This window comes from Pseudoliparis swirei, chromosome 6, assembly GCF_029220125.1.
Source record: "Pseudoliparis swirei isolate HS2019 ecotype Mariana Trench chromosome 6, NWPU_hadal_v1, whole genome shotgun sequence".
In the NCBI taxonomy this organism is placed as follows: domain Eukaryota; kingdom Metazoa; phylum Chordata; class Actinopteri; order Perciformes; family Liparidae; genus Pseudoliparis; species Pseudoliparis swirei.
Window position 1 is genome coordinate 17,061,137 of NC_079393.1, and position 15,764 is coordinate 17,076,900.

At 42.5% G+C, this 15,764-nt stretch overlaps 1 protein-coding gene, 1 long non-coding RNA gene and 1 other non-coding gene across 10 annotated transcripts; all 3 read left to right on the forward strand.

Annotated features, from left to right (window-relative positions):
* Positions 1-24: 24 nt before the first annotated feature.
* LOC130195527 (Golgi apparatus membrane protein TVP23 homolog A-like) lies at positions 25-2,350 on the forward strand. 5 transcript variants are annotated; one of them, XM_056417108.1, is made up of 7 exons: positions 25-46; positions 610-692; positions 1,058-1,202; positions 1,341-1,430; positions 1,515-1,643; positions 1,738-1,866; positions 1,951-2,348. In XM_056417108.1, exons 2-7 carry the CDS (start codon positions 613-615, stop codon positions 1,975-1,977), a joined length of 600 nt encoding a protein of 199 aa, XP_056273083.1. In that variant the 5' UTR covers positions 25-46; positions 610-612; the 3' UTR covers positions 1,978-2,348. The 5 variants fall into 5 exon arrangements, with proteins under 5 accessions (XP_056273083.1, XP_056273085.1, XP_056273082.1 ...); XM_056417110.1 differs by lacking the exon at positions 25-46 and adding an exon at positions 113-161; XM_056417107.1 differs by lacking the exon at positions 25-46 and adding an exon at positions 182-296.
* Positions 110-182, forward strand: trnar-ucg (transfer RNA arginine (anticodon UCG)). The gene has a single exon. It is a non-coding gene; the product is annotated as a tRNA-Arg (tRNA).
* A 2,085-nt stretch (positions 2,351-4,435) lies between the features above and the next one.
* LOC130195997 (uncharacterized) lies at positions 4,436-14,482 on the forward strand. Of its 4 annotated transcripts, none has more exons than XR_008832146.1 (6): positions 4,436-4,555; positions 6,059-6,239; positions 6,594-6,976; positions 7,075-7,194; positions 8,180-8,465; positions 14,029-14,482. It is a non-coding gene; the product is annotated as an uncharacterized LOC130195997 (long non-coding RNA). The 4 variants fall into 4 exon arrangements; XR_008832148.1 differs by having other exon boundaries at positions 6,594-6,777; positions 6,854-7,194; XR_008832145.1 differs by having other exon boundaries at positions 6,594-7,194.
* The last annotated feature ends 1,282 nt before the right edge of the window (positions 14,483-15,764 follow it).

The following is a 15,764-nucleotide window of genomic DNA, read 5'->3' on the forward strand; positions in this document are numbered from 1 at the left end:
CACATGACCGGATAAAACCTTGCAGTTTTTTCTCAAATGAGCAATAGTACGTATCTGTAGTTGTACTTTGACTATAACTAACTATCCCGTTGGGGTACGGATAGCTCGTGGCCGCGTGGCCTAATGGACAAGGCGTCTGACTTCGGATCAGAAGATTGCAGGTTCGAGTCCTGCCGCGGTCGCTCTTTTTAGCCTTATGTTGTTGATTCTGATTTCCGGTAATGAAACATATCGATATGTTTTCAAAACGATTGCTGCCTTAGCTGCACGGGATATTTTCTTTTCCATACATTAAGGTGAGTCCTCTTAACCGTTACATTATTTCACACCCAGCTTCCGGATGTCAAGGTGCATTTTACCTCGTCACTGAGGAGGCAACGTTGGCGTCGGTCTTATTTCACTGCAACACCTGGTTTATTCCATCCGTGTAATACAGCTACGCTCCCCCCCCCCCCAAATGATACTTCGCTTTGCTTTACTCATCTACGACGATGACACCAATGGGCATCACCACGGTACCAATGGGTCTGCCTCCAAATGTATTGTGTTTGTCTGTTTAGTATCAGGTCGGATGATTTCATCCTGTTGTGTGTTGTCGTTGCTTCTTAGACGATGGCGGATGACACGGAGGATGTTGAACTGGACTTTGCTGCTGACGAGCAGGAGAGGGCGCGGAGAAGCGCAGTCATAAGGTGCACTGCAGGAGATTGTTATTGTATACTCAAATCTGTCGTGCACAGGAGATTTTGCTTAATACAAATATTATAATATCCACAGGGATGTCGTTTGACTGCATTATTTCCCACCTTGTTAAAATACGTTTCATTTAAATTACATGAAATGTCTCCAACAAATCTAAAAAGCTTTAATTTGACGAATTATGCTCTCTCATATAGGCCTTCATACGAGACTATTTTTGTTATATTTCTGTTAGTCTATGATTCAGGGGGAGTCTCCTCGCCTCTCAATGTGCAAAGAAGTGTTTATATTTATTTGTGCGTGCTTCATTGGCGTTTCGAGGCTCTTCATCATTTATAATTCTGTGTTTTGATTGCAGACACCCCCTCGCCTCTTTTTTCCACCTGTTCTTCCGGGTGGTTGCAATTGTCGCCTATTTGCTGTGTGACTGGATCAGCGAGAACTTTGCATCATGTTTTGTCCTGATCATCACTCTGCTCTCTTTTGACTTCTGGTCTGTCAAGGTGAGAGGTCAACTGGGTCAGCTGCTAATTCCCCTCACCTCCCCATGCCTCACCCCTTTCTCGCCCTCTTCTGAACTTCAGCACAGTTTCTTTCACCTCACTGTATTTTTGATTACTCACATTCGCCCCGTGTTTCAGAATGTGACCGGCCGGCTGCTGGTCGGTCTGCGTTGGTGGAATCAGATCGACGATGATGGAAAGAGCCTCTGGGTGTTTGAGGCCAAAAAAGTAAGAGATTGTGTGTTATTCTGTGTGTGGGGGAGCATTTTGGGGGGGTATTAAACATGTGGGCCTTGCTATGTGTGTATGCAGGCCTCCCTGGGTAATAACATTGGCACAGAGGCAGAGGCTAGGATATTCTGGCTGGGTCTAATCATCTGTCCACTCATATGGACATTCTTCTTCTTCACCTCCCTCTTCTCCCTGAAGATTAAGTGGCTGGTGAGACACATGTTGCCTGTGTGCACGCTCTGTCGAGGAACATTATGCATGTCTACATCCCTGTTAAATGCATCATGTGTGTGTCTTCCCCCAGTCTCTTGTGGTTGCTAGTATTTCCCTCCAAGTGGCTAATCTCTATGGTTACCTACGCTGCAAGGCGGTGGGAGAGGACGGCCAGTCTGCAGACATCCGCTCTTTCTCGGGGCAGCACCTCCTACAGCGCGTGAGTGACTGACTGCAGCATTTAGCGTTGTCCTGTTAACACATCAGTGGAACATAAACTCACTGACAATGTGTCCTCTTCCAGCCAGACATCATCTTTGGAATACTATGAAGATTGCCTCCTCCTTTACAGACGCTCTCCTGTGTTTGTTTTTTGTGTGAGAGAGAGAAAGAGGGCGAGAAAGAGAAAGGGGGGAGAGGGAGAGAGAGAGATGCCTCATCTCCAAAATTCCCACAAACTACATCTACTTGAATGGATGTATTGTGCTGCTGACTGTTCTCTCCTCATGTTGCCCATATATCAGTCTGGCTATTGTGTCAATAAAAGATGAGTGCATTTTAATTTGTTCCTACTGTCATTGGTTGAACACCACTTATCTGCAAATACATTTGTCATTAATTAATAAAAAAGCAAACTGTTTTCAAGCAGCTCATATTCACAACGTGTTTCTAGACTGAGATGTGCATTACCTGTTAAACACAATGTGGCTTTAAGGAAATGGTTAACTGTCCCTCCTCCAGTGTTTGATTGAAATTGTTACACTTACAAAAGTTTCAACAGGAAATGCTTATGGCACTTTAACGTCATAATTAATTATAGGACTACGAGAACAAAATAAATGCCCATTATAGTTTGATGAAAATGTTGTAAGGAAAGGAGTCAGCTGAGGTGGTTCGGGCATCTGATTCGGACGCCTCCTGGACGCCTCCCGTTAGAGGTTTTCCAGGCACGTCCTATTGGGAGGAGACCCCAGGGAAGACCCAGGACACGCTGGAGAGATTACATCTCCCGGCTGGCCTGGGAACGCCTCGGGATCCCCCAAAATGAGCTGGAAAGTGTTGAGGGCGAGAGGGAAGTCTGGGTCCACCTGCTGGGTCTGCTGCCCCCGCGACCCGACCCCGGAATAAGCGGATGAGAATGGATGGAAAATGTTGTAATGACCTGTAGTACGTCTATGTGTCGTAATCTGTGATTGAATGCACCACATGATGAGTAAGTGAGGAAAAGAATAAGAAGCATACATAAAAAAATGATGTTACTCATATTGATATTAAACATAACGTAACATCTTATGGCAATTAGTCAGTTTAAACATTTTTGTATTGTAGGATTTGTTTTCATCAATGAGAACATTGATTGATTTGCGTGCAGGACATACTGCAGATTACAATCTAATTCAAAGTTATTTGTCATTTCTCTGTGATTCCAAATATAATTTGGGGAAATTGTTTTTTTACACTGACCATGAAGAGCAATACCATTCTAATATCTCCACAACATGTTTCTGCCGATTAATTTTAAGAATATATACTAGTGTCTCTCCCTAAACTGGAAGACAGTGGGAGCTTCACAAAGCTTTCAGATTACTTATCATTAGTAAAAGATCAAATCAGCTCTGTTCATTCAATTTAGATTAAATAGTCAGGGACTCCGAGTGGCCAACACAGTATTGTATATCTGCCAATATTTACTGTAAACAAATGGCTGAACGACTTAATGGGAATTACTTTGATATATTTTCATCTAGTCCGAGTGTCGTTTGCACAAAGTAAAATCTCTCAGAAAACAGATTTGGAGGGAACTGTTCATACCGGTCCTCTTGACCGTGGCCCCTGAGCTTCACATGCAAACGGCTCTGACCTCAAAGATCTTCTATTGATGAGGAATGGTCACTCCTGCTTCCAGCCTGGGAAACCCTGTCAGCGCGCACACAGTAGAGCCGAGAATCAATGTATTGTTCCCACTCTAGATACGCTTACTGCTATACCAAGGCTAGAGCAACTTCCAGTGATAAAACACACATATTAACCAGGAGGTTGATTAATTTGCCTGCCCCCAAACATTGTGTAGGCCCAAGGTGTTGCGGATCTTATTTCAGCTGCGTGTATATATAACAAGGCATCAGAGGGACGTTAGGACCATTCACTTGCTCGTGTAAATCAGGAGATTGCGAACGATTTTTTTCTGAGAAAGAGAGTGCGATTTATAACAAATATATCAGAACTGCACAGGCATAGAGCTGGCTTCTCACTTAGTCTGTAATACTAAAAATATAGCCTATACCTTTGAAATTCTGTTGAAACCATTTGTTTGTTAGATTTTTTTAAAATAGTAATTGACAATCTGGCCCGATTTGAAACCTATTATGTTCAGATATATGTTACTTAGCCTAAAATAATGTGAAATTATCAAAAGCCACGAAAATAGATAGCCTATGGACCTCGATGGGATGCTGGTTTGTCACAAGAGATTCAATAATGAATTATACATTTTTATCAGAGTGCTCCTATAATATCTAAACAAACTGGGCATATGACCCGTTTCTCGAGTATGTCTTGTACATTATTATTATTATCATTGGTAGTAAAGTCGTAACTTTCTAGTGGAAGAAATCCCCAAAAAGCAAGTGAAAAACTTCATGAGTGAGACGTCGCTTTGAACGCGAACTTCTTTGGCTCTGTGATTGGTCCCCGTTCTGGAATGACGTCAGTGAGGGAGCGAGTAGAGGACGCGCGCAGACCCGAGGAGAGGCAGAAGCTGGAGGACCGAGGATGCAACCGGACTCACCTGAGAGCCGCAGCGCGACTCTCTCCAAGGGCCCGATGTAAAGACAAATGAATCTGGAAAATGTGTTACGGCGTTAAGTTGAGGACATTTCTCTCCAGAGTCAACTTCGCTTCTGGAACAGGTAAGAGACGCCGGATGGACATGCACAGTATTTGTACGTATACGACTTCACCTGCTTTGAATCTTCTCATGTCCATAGGATACATACATATATACCTGCTCATACGATGCATGTTTAAGTTTTCTTTTTTTAATGCAAGGTAACATATTTTGTAACCACCACAAACGCCCTTGCGTTTCATTTAAAATGAGGGCATACGTCTTTGGTCCGTAACAGACAAACAAACCCCCTTGCTCTTTAAAGTGACAGAATAATACACCACACTCCTTGGTTTATTATTATGACCTGGAATACATTGCTTTATTGGTTTATGTAATACCGTATGCGGATTATCCTTGAGATGTGAAATATAGCCTACTTCTAGCAGAAGTAGGCCAATCGCAACTCTCATTAAAAGTAGGGATCCGTTGTCCCTTTTGGAGCACTGTCAGAGCCCAGAGCAAATTAAAGCATCTTAACGCCCTGCTCAGTTCACATTTAGCACATTTATTAAAAAGGGGTCAGCTGTTGATCTCGGGGCATCATATCTGCAGCATCAAAGGGCTGTTTCTGTACCTCACATGTCTCAGGTTCATGGTTATTGCACATGTTGTATCTCACCCATCGCTCACACTGACTTTGCATGATCGTCCACTGACATAAAAAAGGCCGAACATATAGTTTATATCATATCAACCTGTAGAAAGTTCTAGAGCATGCATCTGATTTTACAACACGATAAGTCAGGTTGTAACATAGCCGTCCAGCAGCCATTCATTGTGTGTGTAGCGATGTCATTTGAATCGCATGGCAGGCCAGCGGTGAGTCTCAACGTTCCCTTCAACGAGAAACAGCTCGTGCACAAGGAGATCGTCGTGCAGTGTTTCCGAATAGTTTTGTAGAATACAGGCCTGTTATACAAATTATGAGTTTTAAAAATATATATTTTTTCAATGCAACTTAACAGGTGAAATGTGATTTGCTTGTATTTAAAATGGGTCCTTTGCCAGTTTATACGATATATTATTAAAAAACAATCTCCGGAGTTTATTAGAATAAACATTTTACACGCTGTCAATGACGGAATATTATATCCGGTTCGTGATATAAATATATAGTCGAGTGTTAATTGCAAAACATGCTGATGCATAGGCCTCCCACACATATTTATATCCCAGAAATGCAAATATAATGATTATATTGTATTACCTCAGCTGAACGTTATTATTTCATATTTTTGAAGGAGGCTTTTAAAATATATCTAAAGTTAAAATGTAAAGTAAAATTATGGGGCCTTCAACCACTTTATACATCACGACATGCATATTGAACGTGTTGATGCTGAAGCTTCTTCAATAACCAGCTTGATGTGCGTTAGCTTCGATGTTTTAGTTCAACCCTTGTGATCATATCTGTCAGGATGCTGTTATGCTCAGTGGTCCGTAATTTAAAAAAATACTGTAAATGTGTTGTTGTTGTTTTTTAAACATATTATGGGCCAATACTTCTTCATCTTCCTTCTAGATCACGTCAGCATCACGTCGGGCTTCAGCACGAGAGTGTGAGAGGGGGTCTGTTTCTGTCTTTGGTTATCTAGCTGTATGAGTTTTAATTACCTAAAGCTAGATAACCGAAAGTAGAAATGACTTCCGTAACGTTGTGTTCCTTCCACGATGGAGGATCCTCAAGCTTTTACCCCAAAAAGGTAAGAGAAGTGTGTTGGTTTGTGTTTTTTTTAGTTTGGTAAAAAAAATGTTAAACAAGAAATTAGTATAAAACGATCCCCAATGGCCTGTACAAATAATGTGTGAGTTTTAATATAAAGCTTTATAAGTGAGTTTTTTTATACATGCTTTTAGCATATGGCAGATTTATAGACCTTTGAGTTTGCGGCGCCTTTTCTTTGCAGAACAAAATGAAATGTGAATGTATTCATTGCTTTAGCTATATCAGTACTATGACGTGGTCTTTGTCTAAGGAATGTCTTTGAGACAATTGATGTTGAGTTTAATATCGTGTTGTAGTTTTTTTCTTCCATCTCACTTGACTTTATTTCTAGGATTCAGAATGTGGGCTCCTCGTACAAAGGGGCCTCAGTCCTGTAGGGCGGTTCGGGTGCTGTCCATTCAGGTCCACTGCTACATGGTGCTGCATGTTAAGCAGGTCGCTCCGGTGGAGGAGGACAGCACCGACTGAAACAAGAACTCCCAACTTTCTCCATTTCAAGAATTATATTTCATTCTGTGAGAAGAAATGAAAATAATCTAATAATACATGCAGGGAGGTAATATTATGTCACAATAGGTTTTTTCTTCACAGCAGACATTTTGACAGGAAAGGCACAGGTGTTACCAACAACACGAACAATGGCTCTGTTCTTCTTCTACCTAAGTCATGACAGTGTGACAGCGAGCCGTCATGCACAAGACCATGACCCTGAAAGTGAGGCAGCTAAATGGAATTCAGCCATCTTCAATTGTGTTATATTCGCCTGCGTTTTCCCCACCGTGACATGTGACACGTATCTTCTGTGAAAAAAGGCCCATCGCACCTCAGAGTGTTTAATATGATCCCTCATGGAAGTGAAACACCCAGGGAAGCTGGAGTCCTCCAGCATTTCTCTCTGGGATCCCCGGAGGCTCCTGCTTCGGGGCGCACTGGTGGGTTGCCCTGTTATCCCCATCGTCGATGCTCGTATTTTACCGTAGCATACCCTCTTGATCTATCTTTTGCATTTACTGTTTGATTTATTTACTTTAATCTTTTGGAAGACAGTCATTAATTTATTATATATTTAGATTTCAGCGGTGAGACGTTGTTTGTCGAAGAAAGAAAAGGGATACTGCTGCTTTGTCCGGGCACTAATGTCTCCGACTGCTAATAATGTAGTTGAGTGGCGGAGCGCCCGACACACACTCAGTTAAAAAAGACACTTGGCGTCTGTGTTTAAAGCTGTAGCTAATCTCGAGGCCTTTGGGACACATTGTGTCGTGCCTCAATGAGAAGGCCAAGGCCATCCTGGAGGCAGGATCTGAGTTTTTGAACTTGGTACTTCAGCGCTGTGCAGTGCATACGCTCAGCCCGGAGAATGCCACTAAAGCCGAAAGAGCACCAAAGTGAGATGAGTTTTCATTCACTCTCTTAACTACCTACTGCGGTAGAGCTCGCTGTCAAATCGGGCTAATTGCTTCACTTCACAGCGAGATATTGGATATGTGAAAAAGCCGTTGTCCAAGTCTTTTCCTCCATAGCTTCCCCTGTTGGGGCGTGTCCCCTTAAAGAAGGGGAAAAAACACTTGAGGCTTTATTTATAGGATTGTCAAAGGCGTTCTTGTTTCAACCTGCTTATGTGTATCATTCAAATTATTCTTTTTGTGCTTTTATTGTCACACAAATACACACACTCACACACACACAAACACTTCGACAAGGGGGCTGGACGTGGTTGAGCAAAGCTGGCAGGAGATTTAGATGTTTTAATAACTTTATAACCACAACTCAGTGCACATGTAAAGTGTTTCTCGTTCAAAGAAAATGGTGAATTATTGTTTAGTTAATAGTCTGTGTTTAGCTAAACTGCTAACTGAAGTGTGTTTTTCATGTTTTATCCCTCTGTTTTCTCTTTTCCATCTTTTCTTGTTACAGGCTTCCGACTAACGACATTAAATGACCGGGATCGCTGAACAGAACCATCATTAAAGAAAATGAGTTGGTCCGGAATTGCCACCTCCTCCTCCTCCTCCTCCTCTCCCCTGCCCCCTCTTTGCCCAAGAGCCTCTAATGCCATCTGTGCTGCCAACGGGGGGACACTGTGCCCGTGCCAGGAGGCGGACAAAGACCCTTCCGGATCCCTGGAGTATGGGCGCGCTCACAGGAGCCATCTTGGGGAGATGTTGCCGCGACACCTAAAATGGCTGGGCTGGCACACGAGGTGAGCAGCATCACGGTTTTCCGTTGGGTACCGGTGGTGATGGTGGTGGGCAGGAGGTGGGGGAGTGTGTGTGGTTGTTTGATGGGGGATGGGGGCAGGAGGAAGGACGAGGGAAAGAAGACGAGTTTCCCATTTCCTCCCCAGTCACACATGGCCTCCCCCTTTTCTCTTCTATCTTCTGCTTCTGCTAATTAGCAGTTAAGGGGTGATTCTAGGGAGGGGAGGGGGGCGGTGGGTGAGGAAGGGTGGTGGTGGTTGGTGGTGGTGTGGGGGCGGGGGGGGGGGGCTGGATAGCAAACAAAATTAATGAGCTGGCACTGGTTGAAGGAAACCTGCCATCCTCTCTTGTCAGGGTGCCTCTGTACTCCCTGAAGCAAACCAGGCAAAGGGGTACGTCGTGTTTCCACCCGACAAACCTCGTGGATTAATTAATGCAAAACTGCTTTTATTATGAGATTCACATTATGATGTTTCGTACAGTATCTTTGCTTTCTTAATGCGCTAAAGCCCTCAGGTGAATTCTGCCGAGGAGGCGATACTCAGATAATTACTATTTGTGGAATTGCATTCTTGTTTTTATCAGCAGAACCCATACAGTTTAAATTTAGTTTACTTCATGAACAAATGTATTTGGCTCACAAATCAGTTATTTATCTGTTATGAAATTATCTCTGATTATTAGCAGTGTATACTATTCATATAGTGGTATTCAGAACATTTAAAGTTCTTCATGGCCTTTTTTATGGGCTTAAAACGTATATGTTATATCTCATAACGTCTTCAACATTAAGTCCTAAACATTCCATGATTACAACTCTCAGCATATATGCAGTATAACGCGACGACAGCGCTGCACAGATGGTTTATTTGACACACACACGCACAGACTGAAAATGTCAAACATCACTGATGTAAAAATGTCACATCTTTATAAAATCGGAGAAAACAAACAGACAAAACCAACAGTGACGCCCAAATACCAAAGCTCCAAATCTTTACCACTTCCATCCCTGTAACCTCTCTCAAACACACACACACACACACACACACACACACACACACACACACGCTCCTTGTCATGGCGTAGAGCTGCTCTGTAACCCTGGCGGTTCTGGCAGCAACCTGAGGCAGAACAGAGAGTGACACGTGAGCATGTGTGTCCAGGGCCAACATGTGCAGCTGCAGTGCTGCCTGTGTGTTAATGAACAGCGCCGTGCATTTTCACATTATCATTCAGGCGCGCTCTCTCGCTCTCTCCCCTCTCAATAGCTGTTTAGTCCCCCACCCCCGCCTCCGCCCTCCGCAAAGGCCTGCTTTCCCACCATTGTGGGAGCTGGTGCTGCAGCAGGCCTGGGCTGGGGGGCAGGGTGGGAAAGACCCTCCAGACTAGACATGAGCAGATGCCTGAGACATTAGACTGTCGTGCGGATCACCGGGGTCGGGCGAGCCGCTGAGTTTTAATGTGTGAGCAAGTGTATGTGTGTTTGATATGTGTGTAATGGGGGTGGGTGGGGGGAGTGGGGGGGGGGGGAGGGGCAGGCCCTGGAGTGCCACCTGACTGTTCATTAGTCTATTCAGCCTCCTCTGCATGTCTGAAAGGCATGTAGATGCTGTTTTCAGAAGGATCTCACAGCATTCAGACACAATATGCATAGAGACGCTCAGGCCTGCACCCTGTCACACAGTCCATCATTAGAGTCGAGAGAAGGTGTAACGCAATGAGGTTTCACTGCACTACAAAGATGCATTTTCATATTTCTTCACATCGGTGAATCCGACTTGCACACATTTATCTTTGCCCAGTTTACCAGCTGGATATGATTTCCACATATCTGTATCGCTCTCAGGTGGGGAAACAGACAGGCATCACAAGACAGCCAGTAGCGATGTTTCACAGAGAATGATTCAGCCGATGGGTGTGCCTAACAAACTGAATGATGTAACCTGTGGATAATGGTTATTAATGAGCCTCATACTGTACATGTGCCTCCACAAAATATGTAAGGCATGTGCTTCCCACATGTCGAAAGATTATTCCCTCTCTTCATATAAAAGACTCAACGCTGTCGTTATAATTGCATTCGCGCTGCTCATCTGTGATATACAGCGCATCGCTTCAGGCAGGTTTGACAGAAGCAAGAAAGAAAGAAAGCAAGGCGAAGGCGAGAAATTAATCTTGGAGATACAGTAGCTCGCTCCACGCTACGTCTCTCTTGCAGGTCTCCACGGTACGTGAGCGAAAACAGGAGCAGAGGGGGGCGAATGATGAAATTGTGGCTTTCGTAAAGTCAAACTAAACATTGGCTCATCGGGAAAAGGTTAAAGACAGTGGAGACAAATGCATCGGCGTATGTAAAGGAGGCGCCCGAGGCAGGTGGAGCAGCCATGTTTGAGCCGGCAGCGTTCCCTCTGCATCTGCTGAGCGTGTGTTAGCTTGTGCAGTGCCATGCTAAAGCAATTTGCAACCTGCCACAATCTGGGCATGGAGGACTGGTGTGTGTGTGTGTGTAAAGAGTAAGGGGGGAGGTCGGTCTGCAACTGTATTGGAGAGCTGCGGCAGTCGACAGAGACGGCGTGGTCGAAGAGAGGCGGCGACAAAAGCAAATTTGTCAGGAGAATGTCTTCGTCCTCACTCCGCCTGCGAGAAGAGCAGTCATTATTTCTAGGATGTGAAAACACACACGCACACCTGCACGGAGAATATTTATTCCTCTCATGATTACGGCCTGTAATTCTATCTAATTGCAATATGCAGCTTGACATAAAATGAGCGTGAGGGCACAGAATTAAAATGAGCCATCAAGGTGAGCATGTCTGGATTGTGATAGCATGTGATGCCGTTGGTTTTAATCTGCTCTGAAACAAACGGAGGTTTCAATCAAGATGGTCAGAATCCAGAGCGGCTGAACTGTGAGGTCAGCTACTCACTTCAGGAGAATTTAGGATGTGATCGTCCTGGACTATTCCTCTGCACACTTTAGACACAGTTACTTTGATATAAATTCTTCAATACCTCCTTGTACATTACCTAAAAATGGAGAGAAATAATAAATCTCCCCTTTAGAAAATGACTGAATATAGATGATCACTTTCTTTTCTTTTGTCTCTCTTTCCTCTGTTATTCATTTAGAACTGTCTTGATTTTGCTATGTGGGATTTTCAGTGCAAGGAAATTATAATGTGTGACATGATGAAGTGACAGTAGCCGGCGCCCACTTCCAATTCTGTGTGGGTGAAGCAGCGTAGCCATAGTAGCGATAAAATGTTAATACCATATAGCTCCTGGGTTACTCTTCGGATTCTCCTCACTATGTGTGGACACTATTAATGTTTTAACGGCTCGACTGTGATTTATAAAGGATGGCTCAGGGGCCGCCCATAGTCTTGGATGAGGTCCAATGTGGGTCAAGCGGGGCTCATCTGGGGTTTTTAATGCAACTTTGGCCGAGACTAATCTAGCACAAAGCCTGACATTAAGTATCTTAGAGGAAGATGGAGAGAAGTTTCTCCATCCCAGGCTTTTCAGATTACGTCTGTTGGCTGTGGTGTCCCTGAGTAGGGGTCCTGTATGCTCCAATGAAAGTAGAGGAGAATTAGGTGATTGAGCCTTTAATACAGCGGCCCTTTGTAATCATATCAGGAGGAGATGAGGTTCTAGGGTGAGGAGAATCCTTGGTGTGACCTAATTTTTTTATTTAGTTTTACTCTCCTGGTACAATGTGTGAATTTGACACCAGGCGAAAGGGTTAAAAAAAGGAAAAAGTCAAGAAAGTGATCATCCTCATGTCGCCAGATATACGACTCCATCACACAAGTTCAAGTTCATGGGTGCAGCCGCTCTGTCTGTGGCCAGTCGAGGAGTGTTTAGAGAGTCTGTGGCCACCCTGCAGTACCGGAGGAGGAGGTGGTGGTTGGTTGGGTAGATGGGGGGTACATGGCCTTTGACCTCTGTTCGGGTTGCTATGGGAAAGAGGCCGGCCGACTCAGTAATGTACGACTGAAAAGGCCGAACTGTCAGAGCTGTCCAGCAGACGTCAACCCCCCACCACACACACACACACACACACACGCACGCACAGAAAAACACACACTAACTCCAACCCATTCACACATACTCACAGATGGCATGGGCCAGCTTGGGAATGTAAGCTGCGAGAGAAACGCTTTATGTTCATCAGACACCATTATAATTCATCCGGCCTTTATAGTTACACATTACCAGTCTACACCTCTTCTTCAGTGCAGATCGCTATTGTGTTTGACCACTTGTGTCTCATTTTTCAACCTCATCCTACACATCTGAACACCCATTGTGTGTGTGCTGTGGACTTATGGGCTTATAAAACAGCAAATATACCATTGCTGTGGTGAAACAACACTTGTCAGAAAATAAAGGAACTTCTTACATTGCAAAGAAAGAGCTTTGTCTCCTTCCACAAGATCTAGAAATAAATTCAACCACAAAAAAAGGCTTCCCAACTAAAACATAGCTCAAGTCTTTTCAACCAGAATCCATTCTCTGTGGCTCACGCCTCCATTCTTGTGTTATTCTGCTCTCCATTTGTCTGAATAAACTGCATGTATATGCATATAGATAAAATAATCTGTGGCACCAGTTAGGCATATATTTCTGTCTGCTCATTTCAAAAAGGCCAGTATTCGACGTGTAAGTGGCTGCGTGTCAGAGAGGGCATGCAAATCCACTGATTGTAATATGTGCATGTTTCCATGCCCCCTCTGTAAACGTGTGCAAGTGTGTCCTCATTTAAGGTCGCATTCACTCAGGAATAAAAGAGCGCGTATTTGCATACGCTGCATGCTGTCTGCAGAGAGGGAGCAGTCAAAAAAAGATATCAGAGGTGGACAAAGAGAGCGAGGACAAATCCTTCATTGTGGGGATGGTGAGAGAAAAGGCTTGTCTGAATTGGGGAGTGGGTGAAAATTGACAGAGAAAGAGTTTGGGCTGGTTCCCTGTGGGGATAAAAGCCTTAAGATCCCTCCATGCATACAGCCTGGAAATGGGAGAGAAGAATAACATGCAGAGCACAGGGGCCTATTTTGACAGGGCATGAAAGGAAAGTTTGTTTTTCTGAAACACTGCCTACAATTTCTGCAAAACTAAATATCATGCCCAACAACAAATTCCGCTGTTTGTTTGCAGAGGGTTAGGTTTGCAGAATCATTAGCGTGTCTACATATTGCTTCTTAAAACACATCTCCATAGACTCGCATTCATAAGGCAGTCCTTTCATGTGTTGTTTTACCCTGTTGCCTTTTGGTTTTTGTTGTCGTTTTAATCTCTTTTAGAACAAATGTTGCAAGAAAAAATATTTATAAATCCAGCTTTTAATTATTATGAATGTTTTATCTTCTAGTTCTTTACTAAACATATTTTCTTTCAATACTGTCTAATTCTAGAGAAAGTATGTATTGTAGTGAAAAACTACATTCTTTTTTTCTTTCTTTTTTTCTTTCTTGTGAAATATTATTACATGGGTAAGAGTTTACGAAACCAAGTTTGATTCTCATGCTAATTATGATTCCCTCCATTATTTATTCCCAGGATGGGACAGGACCTGCACGCCTTTCTGCTCTCTGGAGGAGATCAGGGACCAAACTCAACGATATGTTGTCATCAGAAACTCTCCCCACGACATGAATTCAAGAGATTACCAGTCTCCCTCCCGAGAAGAGTCGCGCTGCGTTTTAAAGGACTGTAGAAACAAAAGAGCCATTCTCTAAGCCTGAAATGTTTAACTCAAGTCTGTTATTCATGAAAGTTTATTCCAAGATACTGTATTATTTATGAAGTATGTGCAATTTGGCATGTTTATGTTTCTACTTATTTCTCTCTTAATACATTAAGTGCATTTTCATAATGCATGTTTCAATTCATCATTTATTAAATCTTTGTGCTCATATGAAATAGTCATTCATAAAATTGAAGTGCATTACTAAACAAGTTGATTTGTTTTAAGGTGACTGATGACAATGAAATAAAAATAATGGAAATATTATCTCTGTGTTACAGTCGTGTTTTTGAGCAATTAGATTAGGCAGGGAAACAATAGATCATTATACTGCGGGTATGCTAAAGGTTATGTTTTTATATTTTCTTAAAATACATCTTTAATCTTCAAAATAAATGAAAAAACACAAATTTAAAATAGACAATATATTAAGAGTCAAGTCTGCAGGCCCCTTTCTCTCTCTCTCTCTGTTCTGTTTTTAGATTCAAATGGTAATGTGTGTGAGAAAATGTTTGAGTGACCCCACATTAAATTGTAATTAGGAGGAGCAGACACAGCGACGTGTGTTGAATCGTGTGGGAAAAGAAAAGTTAATTGCCCACAAAACTCCACACTATATCAATTATATTCATTCTATGCTGTGAAAAATGTAAATACTAATCTAAAAGAAGTGTTTTATTTTGGAAATGTTTACTTTCAATCCCACATGTATTGTACTGCCCTCGGCCCAGTTTGGATGATTAATCCGGTTTTGGGATTACAGGCCTATCTGGTGTCAGCTGCACCACAATCAGGGTCCGGCTGATCCGGGTCCGGAGTCAAACAACAGATGGACAAGTGCAGGGTCAACAAGAGATTATCGCTGTCTCTTTAGGATATGTCCCAAATTTAGAAAGTTCCTCTCCAATACAATTTAAAATATTTTCTTAAAATGTACAACAATCTTTTTTTCACTTTTTTATTTAAAATGAATATAGTGTATAAGCGTCACTGTCTCGTCATGACATAAATTAAGATAAAACATCAAAACTTCACTGATCACTACTCAGAGCAATGGAAGTACGAGAGCTATTGCATAACGATAAGCAACTTAAAAAACTAGAATACTATACACTACCGTTCACAAGTTTGGGGTCACTTAGAAATGTCTTTATTTTTCAAAGAAAAGCACTGTTTTTTCAATAAAGATAACATTAAATTAATCAAAAATACACACTATACATTGTTAATGTGGTAAATGACTATTCTAGGTGGAAACGTCTGGTTTCTAATGAAATATCTCCATAGGTGTATAGAGGCCCTTTTACAGCAACTATCACTCCAGTGTTCTGATGGTACATTGTGTTTGCTAATCGCCTTAGAAGACTAATATCTGATTAGAAAACCCTTGTGCAATTATGTTAGCACAGCTGAAAACAGTTATGCTGGTGATATAAGCTATACAACTGGCCTTCCTTTGAGCTTGAAGTTTGTAGAACAAAATTAATACTTCAAATATTAATCATTATTTCTAACCTTGTCAATGTCTTGACTATATGTTCCATGAAAT